This window comes from Aethalodelphis obliquidens, unplaced genomic scaffold, assembly GCF_003676395.1.
Source record: "Aethalodelphis obliquidens isolate GAN/ISIS:26980383/991018 unplaced genomic scaffold, ASM367639v1 scaffold28, whole genome shotgun sequence".
Lineage (NCBI taxonomy): Eukaryota > Metazoa > Chordata > Mammalia > Artiodactyla > Delphinidae > Aethalodelphis > Aethalodelphis obliquidens.
Genome location: NW_020837972.1, coordinates 1,556,833 through 1,584,075, shown reverse-complemented (window position 1 = coordinate 1,584,075; position 27,243 = coordinate 1,556,833). Strand labels below are relative to the sequence as shown.

The 27,243-nt window shown below is 36.0% G+C and overlaps 1 protein-coding gene and 1 non-coding gene across 2 annotated transcripts in view; both read left to right on the top strand.

Annotated features, from left to right (window-relative positions):
* Window positions 1-27,243, top strand: part of HORMAD2 (HORMA domain containing 2) — a 69,255-nt gene that overhangs the window by 16,757 nt on the left and 25,255 nt on the right. The window contains 3 exon segments of the mRNA XM_027124346.1: window positions 88-155; window positions 3,332-3,483; window positions 3,663-3,922. Coding sequence (XP_026980147.1) covers window positions 88-155; window positions 3,332-3,483; window positions 3,663-3,922 — 480 coding nt within the window.
* On the top strand, window positions 22,203-22,275 carry TRNAG-CCC (transfer RNA glycine (anticodon CCC)). Its single transcript has one exon. It is a non-coding gene; the product is annotated as a tRNA-Gly (tRNA).

Sequence of the window (27,243 nt, the reverse complement as noted above, 5' to 3'; positions counted from 1 at the left end):
CAATGAAAGTGTTCCTTACTTATTATCAGATAAGATTCTGGATTTTTTAAAAATAATTTCTTTCTCTATTCCCTTTGCTATTTCTAGAAAGTGACTGAGATATACCAGTTCAAATTCAAATACACAAAAGAAGGAGCCACTATGGATTTTGACAGGTAGAATCTAATTGTTTAATGAACATGAGAAATATGTAGGATTGAGGTAAACATAAGCTTCTTGAGGCCAGAGATAGGTCTTATACTTCCTTTGTAACTTCCCCAACAATCTCACAAAAACCACTATTATGAAAAGGGACTGTAAAAATTGTCTAAATTTCTGAAATCCATAGATGAAGCCAGTAGGAGAAGAGGCTTCCTTTGCTTCTTTCCTTCTTCTCCTATAGGTGATATTAGTAGGGTCTAAAGGCAATTTAGTGGTTAAGAGTTCTAATTCCTAAGGCAGAAAGATCTAGCTTGGAACCCCAGCTCTGACTATTACTGGTCATTTAACTTTGGACAGAATAATAAACCTCCCTAAATATTAGTATTCTCATCTGCAGAGTGGAATTAATAATATCTACTTCATATGGTTGCTGTGATTATTAAATTATATACAAAGCTTTACCCGTGCCTGGCACATAATAAACACACAGTAAATTGTACCTAGTGGTGGGGATGGTGGTGGTCTTTGGAGGCAATGGTGGTTTGGTGGGTGGCACAGCAGTAGAAATTATATTAATGAGGCTGTCTATGTGGTGTTGATTGAAGAACTCCATGAGGCTCTATCTAGCCACTAATTCAAAGTTTCTCAATTGCTATGCCAAGATATTAACCCTTTCTACCCTCAATATAGCCAGATCAGGACTGGGGTAGATGAAACCCCTGTGCTATTTACATATAGACACAAATATTCTCATCTGTTTACCCCAGTATGTCATACAAATATAATTATCTATGTGTCCCTGTATGGAAAAGACTGGAAAGCACCGCATTTTCCTATCAAGTCTGAAATTCCAAGTTTTAGATATACTAATGGGTTAAATAGCAAGGACAAGGACATTTACTTCAGAAGGTCCTTAGTAAAGATGGAGATGTTTTGTTGAGGAGCAACATTTATTCCCCTCCCAGTAGCTTTTGGATTCAGATAGAGCTAAGTATTGCTGATGAGACGGAACAGAAGTGGGGAGGGTGGATGATGGAGAAAAGCCTTGGGTGGTAGAAAGCTGCACCTCAGGGGGATGAGTTTCTCTGAAAGGAATAACACTGAAGAGAAATGTGGCCTAATTCTCAATTTTCCATACTATTAGTTCTGTCTCATCATTTATTATTACAAGTTTAATGACTTCTCTCCAAGATTCACACCCTTAATTATCTTCTCATTTGTAAAATATATGGACAGCATTAGGATGTGAAGTGGAAGTAAGTTCTAGGAACAAAAATTAAGGTACTAACCATCATTAGCTAACATCTGTATAACACTTTACAGATTGTTCAGCACTTTTCACACATATTCTCTCACATAAAACAGCTGTATTTTACTCTCTGTACAACTGACAAGCAGATTAATCTCTTTTGTTACGAAGGCACATATGTCTAGAGGTGAACAGTAAAACATAAATGGCCGAATCTGGGACTTCCCTGGTGGTCCAGTGGTTAAGACTCCGTGCTCCTAATGCAGGGGGACCGGGTTCGATCCCTGGTCAGGGAACTAGATCCCACATGCCGCAATTAAAAGTTCTCTCACACCGCAACGAAGATCCCGCGTGCTGCAACTAAGGCCCGGCAGAGCCAAATAAATAAATAAATATTTTAAAAAAGAAAAAAGAAGAAATGGTCAAATCTTTTACTAAGGGGAAGAGAAGGTAATGCATACGTGACCAAAGGTGGGCATTTGTTCAAGTGATTGTTCATACAAAATTACCTTATCACCTCTTCTATAGTAAAGAAAATTTTCCTTTTAAAAGAGTACAAGGGAGTCTTGAAAATGATTTTACATGAGTATGATTTTATGAATATGGTGTATACTGAAGGATCCCATGTGCTACATGGCAATAGCCCCTCCCTCTCATTACCTATTTCAAATTGGTTAAATCCTGGTAGACAAAACTTTAAGTTTTTCAAAACTGAAAAAGGAGCAAATGTGATTCCTTAATGTTTGTTTTATGAATTCACACTATCTCTAGTAGTTCAATTACTAAGGATTATTTTTCAGTATTGAGAAAGGCATTGTAAAAATATATTGCAGTCATAGTCCTTGGAAACTACTCAAATGTGAGACTAATTGGGGAAAAAATTTTGGAGAGAAATAAAAAATGTTTAGAGTTGGAAGGTAATTTAGTCCAACTTGTCCATTCATTCATTAATACAACAAATGTTTATTGAGTACTTAATATAGTTGGGCACTAAACTTAGTACAGTGGAGATGAAAAATATAGCCATTCATAGTCTGGAGGGAACATACAGTTACAAACAGGGGTGAGGTATAGGGATTACCAGGGAAGACTTCCCTGAAGAGATGACACATGAGATGGGTATTAAAGGATAAATTCGGTAGAGTCAGGAAAAGAAGTGGGAAAAGCACAGTACAAGCAAAGTGAACAGCACATACAAATGCACAGGAGTAAGAAGGAACTGGGTAGTAGTTGCAGATGAAGGTGGAGGTGAGTGTGTGGTTGGTTGTGAAAGGCATTGTACACACACTGTTCTCAAATTTGATTGAAAGTTGATGGATATAATAGAAGAAACTTAAGCAAGAGAATGAGATGAGTGGATTTTCCTATTAGGATATTATTTTGGTAGTAGTGTGGAGAATGTTTTGCAGTGTGGGCAAGAAGAAAAGCAGGAAGAATAGTCAGTCATTGTCATAATCCATGTAACAGTGAGAAGGGGATGCCTCTGAGAGATAACCAGATGGTACAAAGGCCCAGAGCTGATGATTGATTTAACTTGGAGAGGTATAGAAATGTGTGTAAGCTTATCTCACATAGGAGCTAACTGACATAGAGTGTCTAAGTGACTTGACCGGGGTCATTCAGCCAGTTAGCAGCAGAGCCAATATTAAATGTCAAGTCCATTGCTCTCACTATTATAGTATGCAGTTATTTGTAAATCAGATTTTTAAAAAATCAGGTCACATTGAAAATGTCTTAAAGGGAACTTGCTACTTAAGAAATCCTTTGTATATACATTGCAAAAAGTACAATAACTCCTCTAATTTACATTCTAAAATAGTCTCAAGAGTGTCCTGAGTTTATATTTATCTGATCATATAGTAAAAAGTTTTGTTCTTTTTAAAATAGATTTTCAGTATTATATGTTATTGAAAAGTATGCTGTTTTTCTATGTGGTTATAGCAGTAGCACAACCTTCGAAAGTGGGACAAACAGTGAAGATGTTAAGAAAGCCAGTGTTCTACTGATGCGTAAATTGTACATGATGATGCAGAACCTTGGACCCCTTCCTAATGATGTTATACTTACTATGAACCTCCACTACTATAATGCAGGTAGGTGAAGACCTCTAGTCAAATTCCTTCTTCAGTGGTGAAGTAAATGTTTTGGATAAATAGAAGGATTTTGGCAAGCATTTGAAAGAGATGTCTGTTGTTACACATGAAAGATTATGCTGACTTGTTCTCCTGAAACTCAACAGTTTTCTCGGTTTTCTGCCCTTTTCATTTTGCAGTGACCCCACATAACTACCATCCCCCTGGTTTTAAAGAAGGGGTAAACTCACACTTCCTGCTGTTCGAGGGGAACCCTGTAAACCTGCAAGCGGGATTGGTCTCCACTGGCTTTCACAGCATGAAATTAAAAGTCACAACTGAGGCCACCAGAGTGTCTGATTTGGAGGACAGAGTCTTTCAGGAGAGCAGCACTACAGAGATCGCCCATCAGGGTCTAGACTGTGATGAAGAGGAAGAGGAAGAGGAATGCAACAATCACGTAAGGCAAAGCTGTAGCGACCCTCCATTGCTTCAGTTAAACCCAGTTGACATTTTTCAGTTCATACACAGGTCATATCATAGTAACAGGATCCAATGGAGTGTGCCGGGTGTAAAAACTGAAACAAAACTAGCCCCTAACCTCGAGTCTTTATTCTAAAAAAGCACTATCTTCGAGAAGGAAATATACTCTGTTAGATGAAGTGGTCCATGGCTAGGAGAAAAAAAGACTTTCTAATATACTTCTTTTTATAAAAGGTACCCATGAATTTAGGAAATTTTGGATTTTCTATAACTTATAAGAGCATATTAAACATATTTTAAAATATTATAGGTGTTTATTCATACTCACTGCAAGTATAAGTAAGTTCTTGATTACTGGGGTAGAAAAGTGTTATGGATAAACTTAAGTCAGAGTGCATTCATTTTCACTGCTGTAGATTATTCTACTCTTGACAGACATTCTTTCTTCCTCTGCAATTGTTATAAACATTCATGTATACACCTCCTCGTACACATATGCAAGAGTGTCTCCAGGGAATATACCAAAGAGTTCTAGGGCTTGCACATTTTCAACTTTATTAGGTAATGAAAAACTGTTCTCTAAAATGGTTGTACCAATTTATGCTCCACCAAAAGTGGAGGGAGTGCTGTACATTATTGTCAATACTTTTTTTTTTAAGTAATACTTTAAATTTTATTTATTTAGTTATTTATGGCTGCATTGGGTCTTCGTTGCTGTGCGCGGGCTTTCTCTAGTTGCAGCGAGCGGGGCTACTCTTTGCTGGTGCGCGGGCTTCTCATTGCGGTGGCTTCTCTTATTGTGGAGCACAGGCTATAGACACGCGGGTTCAGTAGTTATGACTTGCGAGCTCTAGAGCGCAGGCTTAGTAGTTGTGGCGCATGGGCTTAGTTTCTCTGCGGCATGTGGGATCTTCGTGGACCGGGGCTCGAACCCATGTCCCCTGCATTGGCAGGCAGATTCTTAACCACTGCGCCACCAGGGAAGTCCCCTTGTCAATACTTAATTTTACCCAAGTTTATGTTTTCTGCCTAACTCCTGGATGTAAATGGTAATGCTTCATGATTTGATTTTGATTTGCATTTCCCTGATTATTAATGAGTTTAAGTATCTTTTCATGTATATTGGCGGTTCTGGTTTTCTTATGTATAAAGTAACTGTTCAAGTCTTTCATGCATTTTTCTATTGGATTATTTATCTTTTCCTCATTGATTTAAAAATATGTTCTGAATAGTAATTATTTTTCATTATTTATGTTGCAATTTTTTTTCAGGTTTGTGGCTTGTCTCTTCACTTTCTTTAAGATGTTTTTTGCTAAAGAGAAGTTCTTAATTTTAATGTAGTCAACTCTTTTCCTCTAATATGTGCTTTTGGATATTAAGAAATTCTTCCTTATCTGAGTTCCATTTTTAATATTCTCCTCTATTTTGTTATAAAAAATTTAAGGTTTTTCTTTTTACATTTTTATTCCACTTGGAGTTTATTTTTATTTGTGGGGTAAGGTAGACCAGACCCCTTTTACATTTTAAAATCCAAGTATAATAAACATACAGAAAAATACATATATCATAGTGATACAGCTCAATAAATATTCACAAACTGAACACCAGGGCTGGGATGAGAGTGAGGCAAACAAGGTAAGAGTGAGTACCACCTTAAATATTACTTCCTAGGTATCTTGTTTGCCTCACCCCATTCCAGCCCTAATGAATACACATGTGAAATCAGCACCCAGATCAAGAAACAAAATACTACCAGCACCTTGAGAAAACTCAGTCTTACTTTGCAGTCACTGTTCTACACAACAGGAGTATCTCTATCCTGGCTTCTATTAGCATAGATTAGTTTCTCTTGTTTTTTATTTTATAGATGTGGAATCATGGAGGATGAAACATTTTTTCACTGCTTTGAACATTCCGAACATGTTTTTTAGTGAAATATATACACATTTCTGGAGGGAATAGATTTACTAGGAGTAGAATTGCTGGGTCACAGGATATGAGTACATTTAGCTTCAACAGATACTACAAAGCAATTTCCAAAGTGCTTGTGCCAATTTACACTTCCATCAGCAAGTTTTGGTTGCTCCACATCCTCACCAAATGTTGGCATTTTCCATCTTTTTAATTTTAGCCATTCTGGTGGGTGTGTAGTGGTAGGTCATTGTGGTTTTAATTTGTAGTTTCCTGATGACTAATGAAGATGAGCACCTTTTCACATGTTTATTGGCCATGTTGGATGTCCTCTTTCGTGAAATGTCTTTTCAAGTCATTTGTCATTTTTCTATTGGGTTCTGTTGGGTTTGTCTTTCATTCTTAGGGATTTGTAGGAGTTCTGAATATATATTCCACATATAAGTCCTTTGTCAGATACATGTATTGTGAATATCTCTTCAACTTTCTAACTTGCCTTTTTACTCTTTTAACGGTGTATTGTGATGAACAGAATATTAATTTTAATATAGTTCAACTTATCAATCTTTTCGGCTATCTTCGGCAGTTTTTATTTAAAAATTTTTATCCACTCTAAAGTTTACAGAGATGTACTCTGTTTTTCTCTAACAAGGAGAAATAGCTGCAGAAACAGAAGTGATTTTTAAAATTATAAGATACCTCCATGAATAACATCATACCAAAAATATAAATAACTGACCTTTCTCTCCCCTATCTTCAAGTATTTATATATTTTGGTGTGACGTTATTCATGGAGGTCTCATAATTTTAAAAATTGCTTCTGCTTCTGTAGTTATTTCCCTGTTTTTATATCTGGTATTTATTTGTGCCCCATTCATTTTTCTTGGTTAGATTGGCCCCAAATCAGTATTTTTTATTACTCTTTTCAAAGTCATCTTTTTTTTTTTTTTTTTTTTTTGTGGTACGCAGGCCTCTCACTGTTGTGGCCTCTCCCGCTGCGGAGCACAGGATCCGGACGCGCAGGCCCAGCAGCCATGGCTCACGGGCCCAGCCACTCTGCGGCATGTGGGATCCTCCTGTACCGGGGCAAGAACCCGTGTACCCTGCATCGGCAGGCGGACTCTCAACCACTGCGCCACCAGGGAAGCCCTCAAAGTCATGTTTTAGTTGTACTGATCTCTTCTGTTGCTTTGTTTTTCTATTTTGCTCATGTTTTGTTTTTATCTTTGCCTTCTTCTATTTCTCTGGTTTGGTTTTGTCTCCCTTATTCCAAACTGATCTCTCCATCAATATATAGACATATATATTCTACGAGTACCTCGAATTCAGTATCAAATGGAATTTCAACTTCTTACCAAACATGCTCTTCTTCCTCCCAGGTTCCTTATCTTTGTATTTCATTAAAACTTTACCAAGCAACCTGACCAGGAATGTGTTCAACTCCTATTTTCTTCTCACTTTTCACAGCCTTTTGGTTGCCATTTCTGTCTGTTTTGTGTCTGAAATACTTCTCCAGTCTGGCCCTATTGCCATTGTACTGATTCAGGCTGTCATCATTGCTTTCTTGGTGAAAGACAGCTGAGCCTCCTAACTGAGTCTCCCTGATGTCAGCATTGCCCCTCTAATTTGTCTTCCAGAGTGCCAGAGAGTGAGGGTACTAAAACTATGATGATCATTTTCAAATATTTCAAGTTGATTTATTTTGTGTAATTTCAAAGGTCAGAATGAGAACCAGAAAATGAAAATTACATTGGCTGGGTGAGGTGTGCAGAGGTTGATTTTGGCTCAAGAGAAGGAAGAACTTTCTCTTAAAAAAAATTTTAAAGCAATATCATAATGATATTAAAGTAATTTAAAAAGCAGTGCAAATCTTCCAGCTGTCCTACCATCCCATCCCATCACTACTGTTTTCTTTCCTTTTTTTTTTTTTTTTTTTTTTTGCCACACCATGGCATGTGGGATCTTAGTTCCCCAACCAGGGATCAAATCTGTGCCCCCTGCAGTGGAAGCACAGAGTCTTAACCGCTGGACTGCCAGGGAAATCCCTGTTTTCATTTTTATATTTTCCGTCCCATCTAGTCTTTTTTCACAGATATACATATTTATACACGATTTTAATCATGGTATAAATATAAATTTGTTTTATTGATAATTTTATACTTAATATTAATTTTATAACTATGTCCTACCTTACTCTTCATATTTTTAATTTTAATGAACTTTTTTTTCCATTTAGGTATTATACCATTTTCCTACATTAAATATTTAAGTTAATTCCTGATTTTACTACTGTAAATGGTGTTGTAATAAATACCTTTGTATGTATGGCAGAATATTCCCTTATTTTCTAAGGGTATAGTATCAGGAGTGAAATTTACAGAGCCTGAAAATTTGTATAGCTCTCAAATGAGTATTATCATTTTCCAGAAGCTTCCAGCTTCTCTACCTCCTCAGGATGGATTTTCTAAAAAAGACAACTACTTGATAAAACTGACTGTCTTGAGAAGGGTGAACGCTTTGTCGACAGCTGTGTTCAAGTACAGGTATATACTATGTTCAAGATAGAGTATAGATGATTGTCTCTAGGGTGTTGCAAGAGAAAATCATGATTTAGGGGGAAGGTTGAACTAGACTGACCTCTGAGGTCCCTTCCATGCTAAGATTCCCTGGGTTATATTTTGAATTCCTATTAAGAGAATAATGCCCTACTAAGCACTGTGAGGAAAATTAAGACATATAAAATATAGTTTCTACCTTTGAGAACTTTAGCTGAAGAGACAATATCTACATGATATAAAGAAAAATAATACTGGAGAGTATATGAATGATAGAAATAATATTAACTAACAATACTGAGAATGATACTCAGGGCTTCACATGTATTATCACTTTAAATCTTCCCAGCTATTTTATGAGGTAGATTCTATTATTATCCTGATTTTACAAAGGAGAAAACTGAAACTTAGAGAAATTAGCCCAAGGCTACAGATACAGTGAATAAGTAGCAGTGCCAGAATTCAAATCAAGGCAGTTGGACTCCAAAGCCTGTGCTCTTAGGATACAGAAATAAAGGTAAACTGGCACTGTGTGGGAAGGTTTCATTGAGTTGATTTTATGGATACATCAGTTTGATTGGCAGAGATTAAGGCAGAGGACGTTCCAGGCAAGTTGGAAAGTACAGTGTGGTAGCATCAGAACTTCTGTCTCTATGATTTGGAATTCCAATTCTGAACCTTCCACATCTTTTCCTGTATCCTACCTGGCTTTGCTGAAATCTCTACTTTTCATAAACTTTAACTCAAAGATTTTTAAAAGCTTTTTTAAATCATAAAATTTTTCTATTAAAATATAAAGTTTACAAAATCTTGATCAAAACAGCTTATGCTGCTTTTTCACCAGTGATCCATAGTAAAGAAGTAATTTAACATAATCATCTTGTGAGGTTATTGTAAGATTGAAAAAAATATTTTAATACAATTTTCTTTTTCAGGTTATTTCTTATCTCAGTCACAGAAAGACAAATATAAAAGATTTCTACCAGTAGTTGAAATTATTCAATATTTGTACTTTTCATTTTCTGGTGTGATCCTTAAGATCTGAAGAACAATGTAAAACTGAGATCATAGTTTGGCAATGGATTCAGAAATGATTAAAGGAGATAAACTTGAAATTTAAAATTTCTTAGATGATAAGAACTCTTTTTTTTTTTTTTCTTTTTTTCTTTTTTGCGGTACGCGGGCCTCTCACTGTTGTGTCCTCTCCCGTTGCGGAGCACAGGCTCCGGACGCGCAGGCTCAGCGGCCATGGCTCACGGGCCCAGCCGCTCCACGGCATGTGGGATCTTCCCGGACTGGGGCACGAACCCGTGTCCCCTGCATCGGCAGGCATACTCTCAACCACTGCGCCACCAGGGAAGCCCAAGAAGTCTTTTTTTTTTTTTTTTCAAAATTTATTTATTAATTATTTTTGGCTGTGTTGGGTCTTCGTTTCTGTGCAAGGGCTTTCTCTAGTTGCGGTGAGCGGGGGCCACTCTTCATCGCGGTGCGCGGGCCTCTCACTATCGCGGCCTCTCCTGTTGTGGAGCACAGGCTCCAGACGCGCAGGCTCAGCAGTTGTGGCTCACGGGCCTAGTTGCTCCGCGGCACGTGGGATCTTCCCAGACCAGGGCTCGAACCCGTGTCCCCTGCATTGGCAGGCAAGTTCTCAACAACTGTGCCACCAGAGAAGTCCCCAAGAACTCTTAAAACCTAACTCCATTTGGAAAATAGGACACAGAACCCAAGTAAAGAGACCAAGGAATCCCAGGACAAAACAGGGTTATGTAGAACTGTCTGAAAAACCCTGTCCCAAATGTGTCCTTACTTTATCTACCTCTGCGACATCTTCGGGACAGGTCTTACTCCCTTGTAGGGGTGGTTTAAGCTTAAGGCCTTAGGTAGTAAGGACACAAAAACACAGTGGCACCTCACAGTACTCTGTGAAGTTGGACCTGTTTTCTCTGTTTCAGTCAGCTGGACGGATAGCAATAGAAATATACACTAGAGAGAGGCTCTTGGACAGGTTTCTTTTTTTTTTTTTTTTTTTGCGGTATGCGGGCCTCTCACTGTTGTGGCCTCTCCCGTTGCGGAGCACAGGCTCCGGACGCGCAGGCTCCGGACGCGCAGGCTCAGCAGCCATGGCTCACGGGTCCAGCCGCTCCGCGGCATGTGGGATCTTCCCGGACCGGGGCACGAACCCGTGTCCCCTGAATCAGCAGGCGGACTCTCAACCACTGCGCCACCAGGGAAGCCCTGGACAGGCTTCTTTAAAGAATTCACCTATGTGGTGACAATAACCACATGTTCTGGAATTGGTTGTAGAATCTTATTTAAATTTTATGCTAAGTTTAAATGCTGAGGGAAAAGTACTTCTTTCTAATAGAGGTACTTAACCCAGGCTCCTTAAAGGACTAGTAATTACTGATACATCCAGACAGCTATAAAAAGATGGAGAGCTAATGTTGCACATGTCTATTGTAGAGACTGATGGTCCTAGTTTATTAAGACATTACAGCTCTTTGGGAATTCGTATTTTTATCAATTTTTAAGTGGGGATCCATAGGCCGTAATTTTCTGAGCTTTTTATGAATTTTTGTACCTTCAGAAAGGGTTGCTTTTTCTTTTTGATGAAGTCCACAAAATAATACATATAACAATATATGCCTTTTTTTCCCTGTGTGAAGGCCATTTTTTTCCCTGTGTGAAGGCCATTTCTTACCTTTTGCGCTAACACATTTGATTAAAGTGTAAATGATTTGTTTTTGAGAAATTAGAATGTAAAGTACATTGGTGCCAAAGTAAATGGAACCGTTTAAGCGTGGACTAGAAAGATATTTTCTGTAATTCCTTAGAATTGCTTTGTATTCTAGTCAGTGGATTAAAACAAGAGCCTTTTCATTCAGAATCTATTTCCTCCCACTAAACTCTGAACTGAAGTTTTGCATTTTTGAGGTATAGTCTGATGATTTTCACAGTATTACATCTCTTGAAGCATATATGCCTTGTTTGATACAATGTAGTATTGGCAAGAATATCTTAGATTCTTGGAAATAGAGTTGATTATTGAAAACATTGGAAGAGGCACATTATCTACAGAAAATATTCAGACTTAAAAACCACACATCATTCTCTCTTTGTCATGGGGCTATATAGTCCTTTTCACAAAGTTTCTTTTTGTCAAATAGGAAATTTTTTCAATTAATTTTTCTGTTCTGCATTACAGAATATAATTATTATCCTCTGTTAAACATGAAAAGAGGAATGAAAGTTGGTTGACTTTTCCATCAGTCATATAAGTCATCTCTTTTTTTAAATGAATCACTCTATAACATACCAGAGAATTATCTCCTTCTTTTGTGAGTGGGAAGAGCCACTCTGATGATCTGTGTATGTTTCATTTACATAAAGAAAAAAAGAGTATATATATATATATATATATATATATATATATATATATATATTACAACAGAAGAAAAGCATAGTGAGTAATCTTAGGTAATAACACTTTGGATGTTACTATTATTAAACCCTAGCATTAAAAGAAGTAAGTTTTGTTTTTTTAAAAAAGGAGTAAGACTGAGAATGTTCTTTTTGGTTTAAAAAAAATGCCTGTAATAATCTGAAATAATACAATGTTATCATTATACTAAAACCAGTGTAATATTAGGCTCTATTTAGAGTTTTTTAAAAAATAGAGACTTTATTGAGATTTAGTCAATTACATATTGGAAAAAATATAATGATAATGTTACTTAATTATATAGAACTATATACAGTTGGCCAATTTTTCTAATACTTGTTATATGTGCTGCTAGTTTTCCATCTGAGTTACATTGCCTGTTGGTAAACAGATGAGATTATGGTTTGTAACAAACCCAGGCATTGTAAGGAGAGTAATTCTTTTGGTATTTATATTAGGATCTCAAAATTGAGATTTAAGACTTCAGAAGATCAGTCCTTCAGACAGTGATAAAGAGGAGCTAGACACTGAAGTATATATATATCCTCTATGGAGCCACCACCTCAAATTTGCTTCTTCCTGTATGATGGAGGGCTCCTCCTGCTTTGATAACCAAATGCAGAACAAACAGAAACCTTATAGCTAATAGCACTGGTCTGACATTAAAACAAGTCCACACTTAGCTCATTGTGAAGAAAGTTTAAAATAATATTCTAAAATATTCTAATCAACCATAAGGTATCAACATTTATTCAGTCAGCAAATTTATATTGAAGCCTATCATGCTTGACTCACTGTACAAAGATAAACACGTCAAATCCCTGATTCAGAATTGCTCAGGAGAAATGGAACAAGTAGCTGTTATATAAATAATAATAATAATCAGCATTTATTAAGTGCCTACAAAGGGCTTTATATACACATGGCTTCAATTGATCCCAACAACTTTGCATAACATTTTATAGCTGAAGGAACAGAAGTTCATAGACATTAAGTAGCATATCCAAGGTTGCCCAACTAGAAAGCATCAGAGTCAGTATCAGAGAACCTAGGTCTCTCTGGCTCCAAAGCTCATCCTCAGTCCATTAAACCTTACATTCATTCATGTAGGAGAGAATGTTAAAAATCCCACAAGAGAGCAAAAATCCTATAGAATGATTAAATTCCACTTTTATTCATGAAGGAATAATGTAACAGACTTGCTCTCCTGTTATAAAAAATTAGGAAACTGGGTAAAATATATGAAGCAACTGTTTTCAGACATTAGATAACAGGAAGGGCAAAACTGTGATCCCTGAGAGAAGAAAAACAAGGTGAGCCTTAAAACTGCACCTTCCATCAGGGGGTTCTTTCTGGACCACTGGTGTGGGAAGGGGGAACCCAAGCAGAGCATGGCATCTTGCTGGGTTGAAGAAATAGACTGGAGTTTGAGGAAGCTGAAGCACCTGGGGACAGAGTATCAGAAGGGAGGGATCTACAGAGAGAAAGAGCTCCAGAAATCATCACTGGCATCCCTTGAGTCTTTTGTTGAATATTCAGCTTCTCAAGTATGGGTTGAAATTCTACAAGGTTGGACACAGAAAACTATTGGGGGAACTGTAAAAGAGTCTTAGAACTCTCACAAGACTGACAGACATTCACATAACGATCAGTTATGTGGAGAGACCTTGTTGAACACCTGGAACATTCAATAGAGACTCCAGAAGGGTTACACCTTAGCATGAAGGCTAAACCAATCCTTTAGTGAAGGCCTCCAAACTGAATTCTAACAGCTTAAAAACAAGCCTTGCAAGGATCAAGCTTATTTGCCTGCCAAAATAACATTCAACACTTTTTAGAGGAAAACAAAGTCCAAACACTCAACTATGTAAAATTCTTATTGTCTAGAATCCGATAACAATTCATTCACATGTAAAGCAGCAGAAATACTGACCTATAACCAAGGAAAATTAGTCAATAGAAGGAGACCCAGAAATGCCAGCAATGATAAAATTAGTAGATAAGGACTTTAAAACAACTATTATACCAAGTGCAATAATAACCTATGTTTACACAAAAACATGTATACAAATGTTTATAGTGACATTATTTGTAATCTCCCAAAACTGGAAACAACCAAGATGTTCTTTAATGGGAGAATGGATAAATTTAAAATAAAAAAGAACAAACTACTGGTACCTGCAACATCATGGATCAGTTGCAAATACATCATGCTAAGTGAAAGAAGCCAGCATCAAAAGACTACATACTGTATGATTCTATTTATACAACATTTTTTTCTTGAACAGCTTTATTGAGATATAATTCATATACCATACAAATTGCCCACTTAAAGTATATAATTCAATGGTTTTTAGTATGTTCAAAGAGTTGTGTAACTATCATTACAGTCAATCTTAGAACATTTTCATCACCCCAGAAAGGAACCCCATACCCTTTAACTATCACCTCCCTATTTCCTCTTTCCATCTCTCCCCCAAGTCTTAAGCAACCATTAATCTATTTTCTGTCTCTATAGATTTTCTTATTCTGAATATTTCATATACGTGAAGTCACACAATATATTGTGTTTTGTGACTGGCTTCTTTCACTTAGCATTATGTTTTCAAGTTTCACCCATGTGGTAGCATGTATTGGTGCTTCATTCCTTTTTATGGCTGAATAACATTCCATTGTATGGGTAGACCACATGTTTATCTATTCATCAGTGATGGACAATTAGGTTGTTTCTACCTTTTGGCTATTATGAATAATGCTACTATAAACATTCATGTGGACTTCCCTGGCGGTCCAGTGGTTAAGACTCCGTGCTTCCACTGCAAGGGGTTCGATCCCTGGTCAGGGAACTAAGATCCTGCATCATGCCAACAACAACAACAACAAAATGAAAAAACATTCATGTACAAGTTTTTTGGAACACCTATTTTTAATTCTCTTGGGTATATACCTAGGAGTGGCATTGCTGGGTCCTATTAACTCTGTTTAATCATTTGAAGAACTCCAAAACTGTCTTCTAAAGTGGCTGCACCATTTTATATTTCCCCCTGCAGTGTATGCAAGTTCTAATTTTCTTCACATCCCCAAAAAACTTATGTCACTTTTTGATTCTAGCCATCCTAGTAGGTATGAAGTAACTGGTATCTCGTTGTTATGATTTCTATATCTGTAGCAACTAGTGATATCATTGTTTATTGTCCATTTGTATGTCTTTCACGGAGAAATGTTTATTCAGATATTTTGCCCATTTTTAAGTTAGGTTATTTGTAAACAACAATAAAAACTGTTGAGGTGTAAAAATTCTTTATTTCCTGGGTACAGTCTCTTAACAGATGTATGACTTGGAAATATTTTCTCCCATTCTATGAGTTGTCTTTTCATTTTTGTGATGGTGTCCTTTGAAGCACAATTGGTTTTTAATTTTGATCGAGTCCAAATTATCCATTTTTTCTCTTGTTGCTTATGCTTTGTGCGATGTGTGTATCTGATATCCAAGAATCCTTTGCCAAATCCAAGGTCCTGAAGATTTACTCCTTTGTTTCCTTCTAGGAGTTTTATAATTTTAGCTCTTATATTTAGATCTTTGATACAGTTTGAGAGTCAATTTTAGTATATGGTGTGAGGTAAGAGTCTGACAGCATGCTTTTGCATGTGGATATTCCAACACCATTTGTTCAAAAGACTGTTCTTTCTCCCTGAAATGGTCCTAGTGCTCTTGTCAAAATCAGTTGACCATAGACAGGTGGTTTTATTTTAGGACTCTCAATTCTATTCCATTAGTCTATGTGTCTATCCTTATGCCAGTACCACACTGTCTTGATTACCATTGTTTTGTAATAAGTTTTGAATCAAGTATGAGTCCTCCTACTTCCTTCTTTTTTCTCAGGATTGTTTTGGCTATTCTGAGTTCTTTGCAATTTCATATGAATTTGAGAATCAGCTTGTCAATTTCTATAAAGAAGTCTGCTAGGATTCACATAGGGATTGCATTGAATCTCAAGATCAGTTTGGGGATTAATGACATCTTAATAATATTAAGCGTTTTGATCCATGAACATGGGATATTTATCCATTTATTTAGATTTTCTTTAATTTCTTTCAGCAATGTTAGTTGCACAAATCCTGTTAGTTCTGTTTCTCTGCAGAACCCTAGATAATACACTTGCTGAACTTGTTAGTTCTAATAGTTTTTTAGTGGATTCTTTAGGATTTTCCACATACAAGATCATGTCATCTGCAAATAGATACACTTTTACTTCTTCCTTTCCAATCTGGATGCATTTTATTTCTTTTCCTTTTGTAACTGCCCTGGCTAGAACTTCCATTACAATGTTGAATAGAAGCGGTGAGAGTGGACAGCCTTGTCTTGTTCCTGATCTTAGGAGGAAAGCATCCAGTGTTTCACCATTAGGTATGTTATTGACTATGGTTTTTGGGTAGGTGCCTTCTAACATGTTCAATAAGTTTCCTTCTATTCCTAGTTTCTTCAGTGTTTTTTGTTTCTAATCACGAAAGGCTGTTGGATTTTGTCAAATGCTTTTTTTCTATTAAGATGATCAAGTGATTTTGATATGATGTATTACATTAATTGATTTTTACATATTAAACCAAGCTTGTATTTCTGGGATAAATTCCATTTGGTCATGGGAGATTATATATGTATATTTTTTTCCTGAATTCAGTTTGCTAAAATTTTGTTAAGGATTTTTTTGTCCACATATATAAGAGATATTAATCTATAGTTTTCTCTTCTTGTGATGTCTTTGTCTGGTTTGGTATCAGGATAACATTGGCCTCATAAAATGAGTTGGGAAGTGTTCACTCCTTTTCTATAGTTTGTGGAGAGTTTGCATTAGTTTTTCTTTGAATTAAAATAAGCTAGCTAGGTCTGGGTTTTTCTTTCTGGGTAGTTTTAAACTTATTATTAATTCAGTCTCTTCACTTGTTATAGATCTATTTAGATTTTCTATTGATATTTCTTCTTGAGTCAGTTTTAGTAGTTTGTGTCTTTCTAGGAATTTATTATTTCAGCTATGTTATCTCTATTGACATATAACTGGTTGTAGTACCCCTTTATACTGCTTTCTTATATTTTTTTCTTATATTTTTGTAAAGTCAGTAGTAATGTTTGCTATTTTATTTATTTATTTATTTATTTATTATTTATTTTTGGCTGCATGTGGGCTTTCTCTAGTTGTGGTGAGTGGGGGGCTACTCTTCATTGTGGTGCACGGGCTTCTCATTGTGGTGGCGTCTCTTGTTGTGGAGCACGGGCTCTAGGCACACGGGCTTCAGTAGTTGTGGCACGTGGGCTCAGCAGTTGTGGTTCGTGGGCTCTAGAGCACAGGCTCAGTAGTTGTGGTGCACGGGCTTAGTTGCTTCCAGGCATGTGGGATCTTCCCGGACCAGGGCTCAAACCCATGTCCCCTGCATTGGCAGGCGGATTCTTAACCACTGTGCCACCAGGGAAGCCCTGCTGTTTTATTTCTGATTCTAGTAATTTGAGTCTTTTCTCTTGTTTTCTTGGCTACAGGTTTGTCAATTCTGTCAATCTTTCAAAGAACCAGCTTATGGATTCATCAGTTTTCTCTATTGTTTTTTGTATTCTCCATTTCATAAATTTCCAATACAGTCTTTATTACCTTTCTTCTGCTTGTTTTAGATTTAGTTTGCACTTTTCCATCGTCTTAAGGAGGAAGTTTAGGTTCTTTGAGATCTTTCTTCTTTCTTAATATAGGCATTTACACCTATTAAATTCCCTCTAAGCACTGCTGTTTTAGCAGTGTTATGTTTTGTTCTGTTGTATCTTCTTTTTTTATTAATCTCAAATGATTTTCTGACTTCTCTTTCGATTTCTTTTTGAACACATTGTTTATTTAGGAGTGTGTCGTTTAATTTTCATGTATTTGTGTGTTTCCTCGATTTTATTCTGTTCTTGATTTCTAACTTTATTCCACTGTAGTCAGAGAACATACTTTTAATTATTTTTATCCTTTTAAATTTATTTGAGATTTGTTTTGTGATTTAACATATGGTCTTTGCTGGGGAATGTTCCACATGCACTTGGGAAGAATGTATATTCTGCTGTTATTGGATATAGTGTTTTATAGATGTCTGTTAGGTCTAGTTGGTTTATACTATTTTTCAGTCCTTTTATTTCCTTATTAATCTTCTGTCTAGCTGTTCTACTCATTACTAAAATTGGGGTATTGAAGTCCCCAACTGTTATTGTTGAATTGCCTGTTTCTCCCTTCACTTCTGTCAGTTTTTGCTTCATGTAATTTTGTGTTCTATTGTTAGGTGTGTATATATGTATATATGTTTATAATTATTTCATCTTCTTGATGGATTGGCCCTTTTACCATCATAAAATGTCCCTCATTATCTCCAGTAACAATCGCTTCCTTTTGATGGGATTGTTTAATCCATTCACACTAATGTTATTATTATTTTAAAGTCTTTATTGAATTCATTACAATATTGCTTCTGTTTTACATCTTGGTTTTTTGGCTGTGAGGCATGCGTGATCCCAGCTCCCCGACCAGGGATCGAACCTGCACCCCCTACACTGGAAGGTGAAGCCTCAACCACTGGACTGCCAGGGAAGTCCCTAATGTTATTATTGATAAAGTAGGATTTATGACTATCATTTAACTTTTCATTTTCTATGTGTTTGTTTTTTTTGTTCCTCTAGTCTCCTTTACTGCTTTCTTTTGTATTGAGTGAATATTTTTAATGAAGCATTTAAAATTAAACATTTTTTCACTAAATTTTTTGGTTTTTTAATTGGTTACTCTGTCATATACATCTTAACTCATCAGAATTAGCTTCAGGTTTATGCTAATTTAATTCCAGGGGGATTTAGCAGTGTTACTCCTATATAGCTCTATTCCCTTTCCCCCTTTTCTGTGGTTATTATTGCTATTAATATTACACCTATAATGTTACACACCCAGCAATACATTGTCATAATTATTACTCTGCCATCTGTAGTCATTTTCTTAGCCCAATGCAGCTTTGTTCTTACTCAAGTCCTTTGTGCTTATATTGGCACATATATTACACTTCCTTATGTTATAGATTGAACAATACATTAAATATACATTATTGAATTTCTCCAGGAGTCTCTTCTAACAGGTCTGAGGTGATATCTCATTGTGGTTTTGATTTGCATTTCCCTGATGAGCATCTTTTCATGTGCCTGTTGGTCATCTGCATTTCCTCTTTGGAAAAATGTCTACTTCTGCCCATTTTTTTAATCGGGTTGTTTGGTTTTTTTGATGTTGAGTTATATAAGCTGTTTATATATGTTGGATATTAATCCCTTATCGGTCATGTCATTTGCAAATATTTTCTCCCATTCTGTAGGTTGTCTTTTCATTTTGTCAATGGTTTCCTTTGCTGTGCAAAAGCTTTTAAGTTTAATTAGCCCTCATTTGTTTATTTTTGCTTTTATTTCCTTTACTTTTAGGAGACGGATCCAAAAAATTATTGCTGTGATTTATGTCAAAGAGTGTTCTGTCTTTGTTTTCCTCTAGGAGTTTTATAGTATCCAGTCTTACATTTAGGTCTTTAATCCATTTTGAGTTTACTTTTGTAGATGGTGTTAGAGAATGTTCTAATTTCATTCTTTTACAGGTAGCTGTCCAGTTTTCCCAGTACCACTTATTGAAGAGACTGTCTTTTCTCCATTGTATATTTTCTTGCCTCCTTTGTTGTAGTGAAATTTATTTCTTAAATAATAAGACTTGAATGTCAAAATTAGTCCTTGATTGGTGGGCTGCAGAATGGATGTTGTATTAGCAGGCATGAAAACAACATTAATCTCATTGTACATCTCCGTCAGAGCTCTTGAGTGACCAGGTACATTGTCAATGAGCAATAATATTTTGAAAGGAATTTTTTTTTCCTGAGTAGCAGGTCTCAACAGTGTTATCAATAGACATACTGTCATCCAGGCTCTGTTATTCCATTTATAGAGCACAGGCAGAGTAGATTTAGAATAATTCTTAAGGGCCCCAGGATTTTCAGAATGGTAAGTAAACACTGGCTTCAACTTCAAGTCACCAGCAGTATTGGCCCCTAACAAGAGAGACAGCCTGTCCTTTGAAGCTTTGAAGTCAGGCATTGGTGTTTCCTCTGTAGCTATGAAAGTCCTAGATGGCATCTTCTTCCAACATAAGGCTGTTTCATTTACACTGAAAATCTGTTATTTAGTGTAGCTACCTTCATTAATTATCTTAGCTAGAACTTCTGGATAACTTGCTGCAGCTTCTACATCAGAACTTGCTGCTTTATCCACTTTCATGTTATGGAGATGGCTTCTTTCCTTAAACGTCATGAACCAACCTCTGCTAGCCTCAAACTTTTCTTCTGAGAAAAGCTTCTCTGAGCTTCTGACAGCTTCTTCACCTCTCTAAGCCTTCATAAAATTGAAGAGAATTAGGACCTTGCTCTGGATTAGGCTTTGGTGTAAGGCAATACTGTGGCTGGTTTGATCTTCTATCCAGACCACTGAAACTTTGTCTATATCAGCAAGCCTGTTTTGCTTTCTTATCATTCATGTGTTCATTGGAGTAGCATTTTTAATTTCCTTCAAAAATTTTTCCTTTGCTCTCACAGCTTGGCTAACTGTTTGCCACAAGAGGTCTAGATTTGGGCCTAGTATGGCTTTTGACATGCCTTCCTTTATTTAATCTTAAAAAAAAACCAAAAAACGTTTTGATTTAAAGTGAAAGACATTCAACTCTTCCTCTCACCTGAACACTAAGAGGCCATTGTAGGGTTATTAATTGGCCTAATTTCAATATTGTTGTGTTCAGGGAATAGAGAGTCCCGAGGAGAGGGAGAGAGATGGGGAACGGCCAGGCGGTGGTGCAGTCAGAACTCACAAAACGGGCTTCCCTGGTGGCGCAGTGGTTGAGAGTCCGCCTGCCGATGCAGGGGACACGGGTTCGTGCCCCGGTCCGGGAAGATCCCACATGCTGCGGAGTGGCTGGGCCCGTGAGCCATGGCCGCTGAGCCTGCACGTCCGGAGCCTGTGCTCCGCAATGGGAGAGGCCACAACAGTGAGAGGCCCGCGTACCGCAAAAAAAAAAAAACAAAAAAAACCCCCAAAACTTTTATTGATTAAGTTCATTGTCTTATATGAGTGCAGTTCATGGTGCCCCCAAAAGAGTTACAATGGTAACAATCAAAAGATCACTGATAACAGATCACCATAACAAATATAACAATAATGAAAATATTTGAAATGTTTTGAGAATTATCAAATGTGACACAGAGACATGAAGTGAGTAAATGCTATTAGAAAAATGGCACTGACAGACTTGCTCCACACAGCATTGCCACACACCTTCAATTTGTAAAAAACGTAATATTTGCAAAGCACAATAAAATGAGGTATGCCTGTATTAGAAATCAATAACAATATATCTGGGAAATATATAAAAATTTGGAAAATATTGAAAATATCAATAAAATTGATAAACCTATAAGCTAAACTGATTAAAAAATAGAGAAGACACAAATTTCCAATAACAGGCATGAAAGATCGATATTTCCACAAATCTCACAGATATCAAAAGCAAAATAAAGAAATATTGTAAAAACTGTATTCTGATAAATTGGACAACTTAGATGAAATAGTCACATTCCTTGAAAGACACAGATTACCAAACTGACACATATAGAAATAGATAAACTTAATAATCTTATATTGTATAAAGGAGTTGAATTTGTAACTGAAACTCTTCGCATAAAGGAAACTCCAGTTTAGATGGTTTCACTGGTGAATTCTTTCAAACAATTAAGAAAGAAATAATGCTGATCTTAAACAAACTCTTTAAGAAAATATTGAAGACTTCACAACTCATTTTATGAAGCTGGACTTATCTGATTCTAAAACCAGACAAATACATTATAAGAAAAGAAAACTCTGAACCAAACAATACCAATAGCTCTCATGACTGACTATAGATGCAAGTATCTTTAACAAAATATTAGAAAATCTAATTCAGCAATATACAGAAAGAAAAATACATCATGACTATATGGGGTTTATCCCACAAATTCAAGATTGGTTTAAGGTTTTAAAATCAATCAATGTAACTCACCATATTAACAGAATAAAGGAGAAAAACCACATGATCATCTTTATAGATGCAGAAAAAGTGTTTGATGAAATCAACATTTATTTGTAATTTTTTAAAGAGAAACTTCTAGAAGACAAGGAATGGAAGGGAACTTCCTCAACCTTATAAAAGACATTTACACCATGCACCTTTGGTCAATTAATCTATGACAAAGGAAGCAAGAATATACAATGGAGAAAAGACAGTCTCTTTGGGACTTCCCTGGTGGTCCAGTGGTTAAGACTCCTCACTCCCAATGCAGGGGGCCCAGGTTCGATCCCTGGTCAGGGAACTAGATCCCACATCCCTGGTCAGGGAACTAGATCCCGCATGCTGCAACTAAAGATCCCACACGCCGCAACTAAAAATTCCTCATGCCACAAGGGAGATCCCATGTGCTGCAGCTAAGACCCGGCACAGCCAAATAACTAACTAACTAACTAAATAAATAAATAAATAATTTAAAAAGATAGTCTCTTCAACAGCTAGTGCTGGGAAAACTGGACAGCTACATGTAAAACATTGAGAATGTTACCTCACACGATATACAAAAACTCAAAATGGATTAAAGACCTATATGTAAGACCTGAAACCATAAAACTCCTAGAAGGGAACATAGGCAGAACACTCTTTGACATAAATTATAGCAATATTTTTTCAGATCTGTCTCCTCAGGCAAAATAGATAAAAGCAAAAATAAACAAATGGGACCTAATTAAACTTAAAAGGATTTGCAAAGCAAAGGAAACCATTGACAAAACAAAAAGACAACCTACAGAATGGGAGAAAATGTTTGCAAATGATATGACCGGCAAGGGGTTAATATACAAAATATATAAATAGCACATACTACTCAATATCAGAAAAACAAACAACCTGACCTAAAAAATGGGCAGAGGAACTGAATAGACATTTTCTCAAAGATGGCATGCAGATGGCCAACAAGCACATGAAAAGACGCTCAACACTGCTAATTACTAGAAAAATACAGATCAAAACAACGAGATATCACCTTACACCTGTCAGAATGATTATCATTAAAAAGTCTACAAATAGCAAATGTTGGAGAGGATGTGGAGAAAAGAGAACCCTTGTACACTGTTGGTGGGAATGTAAATTGGTGCAGCCATTATGGAAAACTGTATGGAGGTTCCTTGAAAAACTAAAAATAGAACTATCATATGATCCAGCAGTTCCTCTCCTGGGTGTATGTTCAGAAAAGACAAAAACACTCATTCAAAAAGATACATGCACTCCAATGTTCATAGCATTGTTCATAGTTCATAGCAGCATTATTTACAATTGCCAAGATATGGAAGCAACCCAAGTGCCCATCAACAGATGAATGGATAAAGAAGATGTGAGATACATACATACATATGTATATATATATATAATGGAATATTACTCAGCCATAGAAAATAATGAAATTCTACCATTTGCAGCAACATGGATGTACCTAGAGAATATTATGCTTAGTGAAATAAGTTAGAAAAAGACAAATACTGTATGATATCACTTATATGTGAAATCCAAAAAAAAACACCAAACATATGAATATATAGGCAAAACAGAAACAGACTCACAGATATAGAAAACAAACTAGTGGTTACCAAAGGGGAGAGGGAAGGGGGAGGAGCAAATTTGGGATTAAGAGATACGAACTGCTATGTATAAAATAGATAAGCAACAAGGATATATTATATGCACAGGGAATTATAGCCATTATCTTGTAATAACTCTTAATGGAGTATAATCTGTAAAAGTACTGAGTCACTATGCCATACACCTGAAAGTAATATAGTATCATAAATCAACTATACTTCAATTTAAAAAAAGACATTTATGGGCTTCCCTGGTGGCGCAGTGGTTGGGAGTCCACCTGCCAATGTAGGGGACACGGGTTCGTGCCCCGGTCCGGGAAGATCCCACATGCCGCAGAGCGGCTAGGCCTATGAGCCATGGCCGCTGAGCCTGCGCGTCCGGAGCCTGTGCTCCGCAACGGGAGAGGCCACAACAGTGAGAGGCCTGCGTACCACAAAAAAAAAAAAAAAAAAAAGACATTTACAAAGAAACCTAAAGGTAGCATCGTACATAATGGTGAAAGACTAAACACTTTGTACCTAAGATAGAGAGTAAAATAGGATATCAACTCTTACCACTTCTATTTAACATTATACTAGAGGTCCTAGTCAGTGAATTAAAGTAAGAATAAAAAATAAAAGGCATACAGATTGGAAAGGAAGGAGTAAAACTAAATTTCTTTGAAAATGACACAACTGTGCACACAGAAAATCCTGACACTACCAGGATTAATATATGAAATTAGCAAGGTCACAGGATACAGGGTCAACACACAAAAAAACTATTGTATTTCTCTATACTGTCAATGAACAATTGGAAAATGAAAATTTTAAATACTATTTACAGTGGCATAAAAATTCATGAAATACTTAAAGCTAAATTAATAAGACATTTGCCAAAACGTACACAATTAAAACTATAAAACATTGCTGAGATAAATTAAAGAAGACCAAAATAAATGCAGAGATCTACCATGTTCATGGATTGGAAGACATAATTAAGATGTCAGTTCTCTCCAAATTGATCTATACATTCAGTGGAATCCCAGTCAAAACTCCACAGGCCTCTCTTTTGTGGAAATTGATAAGCTGATTCTAAATTTGAAAGGAAATGCAAAGGACCTAGAAAAGACAGAACTTTTGAAAAGGAAAAAAGTTGTAGAACTTACTGTATCAGATATCAACACTGTAAAGGTACTAAAAGTACAGTAAACAAGATAGGGTGACCTTGTAGTAAAGATAGACATATAAATCAATGGAACAGAATACAGAATTCAGAAATATACCCACACATATATAGTCAATTGAGTTTTTACAAAGGACCAAGGTAAAAGATAGTCTTTTTGACAAATGGTGCTGGAACAATTGGATATCCATATATCCATATTAAGTGAACCTTAATCCTTACCTCATACCACACACAAGGTTAATTGAAGACAGATTAAGGACCTAAACGTAAGAGCTAAAACTATAAAACTTCTAGAAGGAAACAAAATGTTCAGCAAAAAGTTTTCAGGCAGTTCCCTAAAAATACTAACCATAAAAGGAAAAATATTGATAAATTGGACTTTATCAAAATTTAAAACTTCTCTTCCAAAAAGACATTGTTAAGAAAAAGGCAAGCTAAAAACTGGGTGAATAAAAAAACAAAACAAAACAAAAAAACTGGGTGAATATATTCTTAATACATACATCTGACAAAGAACTTGTATTCAGGATATATAATTTTTATGTGTACAGATGATATTTATACAGATAATTTTCAACTCAAGAAAACAGCCCCATTTTTAAAAATGTCCAAGAATTTGAACAGACACTTCACCAAAAAATATGTACCCATAGCCAAGTAAGCACATGAAAAGATGCTTCATGTTATTAGTCATCTGGAAAATACAAATTAAAACCAAAATGAGATACTAGCATACATTCACTAGAATGACTAAAATTAAAATCGACAATATCAAGTGTTGTCAAGGATGTAAATCTTTTGGAATTTTCATACATTGCTGGTGGGTATGTTAAATGGTACAACCACTTTGGAGAAGATTTTATCAACTTCCTAGAAAGCTAAACATACGCTTACTATATGGTACAGCAATCTCATTCCTAGTTATTTATCCAAGAGAAATGAAAACATATAATCACAAAAATACTTGAACAGAAATGTTCATAGCAGCTATATTCATAATAGCTCCTATTATTGGAAACAATCCAAATGCCCATCAACTAGTCCTGGGATCAGCAAACTGTGGTATCTTTGTACAACGAATTAGTATTAGCAATAATAATAATAAAGAATAAACAGTGCAAAAAAAAAAAAAGAATAAACTGTGCAAAACTGTGAATAAATTTTTAGAAGTCAAAAAAAGTCAGACAAGAGTATATACTATATGATTTCATTTACATGAAATTCTAGAAGCAAAACTAATCTAAAATGATAGGAAACAAACTGATGTTTGCCTAGGAGTGGGGGTTGGATGGGGATTTAGTGCAAAGAGGAATAGGGAAACTTTAAGTCGATGAAACATTCTCTATCTTGATTGTGGTGGTGGATATATAGGTTTATCAAAGCTCATAGAAATGTATAATTAAAATAGATGCAATAGTATGTACAATAGTATGTAAACTTTGCCTCATTACAGTTAAATTTTAAAAAGCAGTAATCCATGGTATTACTCATTAAAGCCCTATTGGTAATTGTTACAAATTGGAAACAACCTAAGCATCCCTCAGTGAAAGTTTGGTTCAATAAGTTTTGGTAGACCAATAAGATGAGGCACTATGTAGCCATTAAGAACACAGTAGAGAAGTGAAATTATTGATCTGGAGAAAATATTTGTACTTTTTTGGTAAATGAAGATAAGATAAAACAAGCCACCTAATACTTTCCCAAATATATAATTTAATTTGGGTTATGTCAGTAATTTGCATTATATTCTTATAACTATATAATTCTATAAAGAGCTGAGTTATGTAGTAAGTCATGATTGCTTTTCCTTTCTTGCATAAGTTTTTGCTTTCTCTGCAGTTAATAATTGTTCTTCATTTGCTTAGTTTTTCCTCTACTTATTCCTAATTCAATTCCAAACTTTCTACTGATTATCTAAACCTGCACTATCCAAAGTGGTAGCCCCTAACCACATGTGGCTATTAAAATTTAAATTAATTGTAATTAAGTGAAATGATAAGTTTAGTTCCTCAGTCACACTTGTCACATTTCAAGCGCTCTGGCTAGTGACTGCTGTATTGGACAGTGCAGATATAGAACATTTCCATCATCACAGAAAGATCTAATGACAGTGCTGGCCTAAGTCTCCTCTAAGATACTCAGAAGCAATAATTTTGTCCTCACTGAGAAATTTCTCCTGGAGCTTTTCACCTTTGACCAAATCTGTTGCTCTCTGGTGCCTGGCTCTCATCCTGGAATCTACCTTCAACAATTTCTGGGGAATTCTTTGCCTCTCCTGTGTTAGACCTTTTGTTTGCTATTCTTGGTTTTCTTCCTCATTTCCATGGAACATATCCTCTGATAACTTCCTGAGAAGAGGAGTGATGGGAGGTGAGTTTTTGAAATCATACAAGCCCTAAAAATATTATTATTTTACCCTTATATTTGCTTGAGAGTCTAGCTGGAAATAACAATCTAGGAGGACAATTATTTTTCATGAGAATTTTGA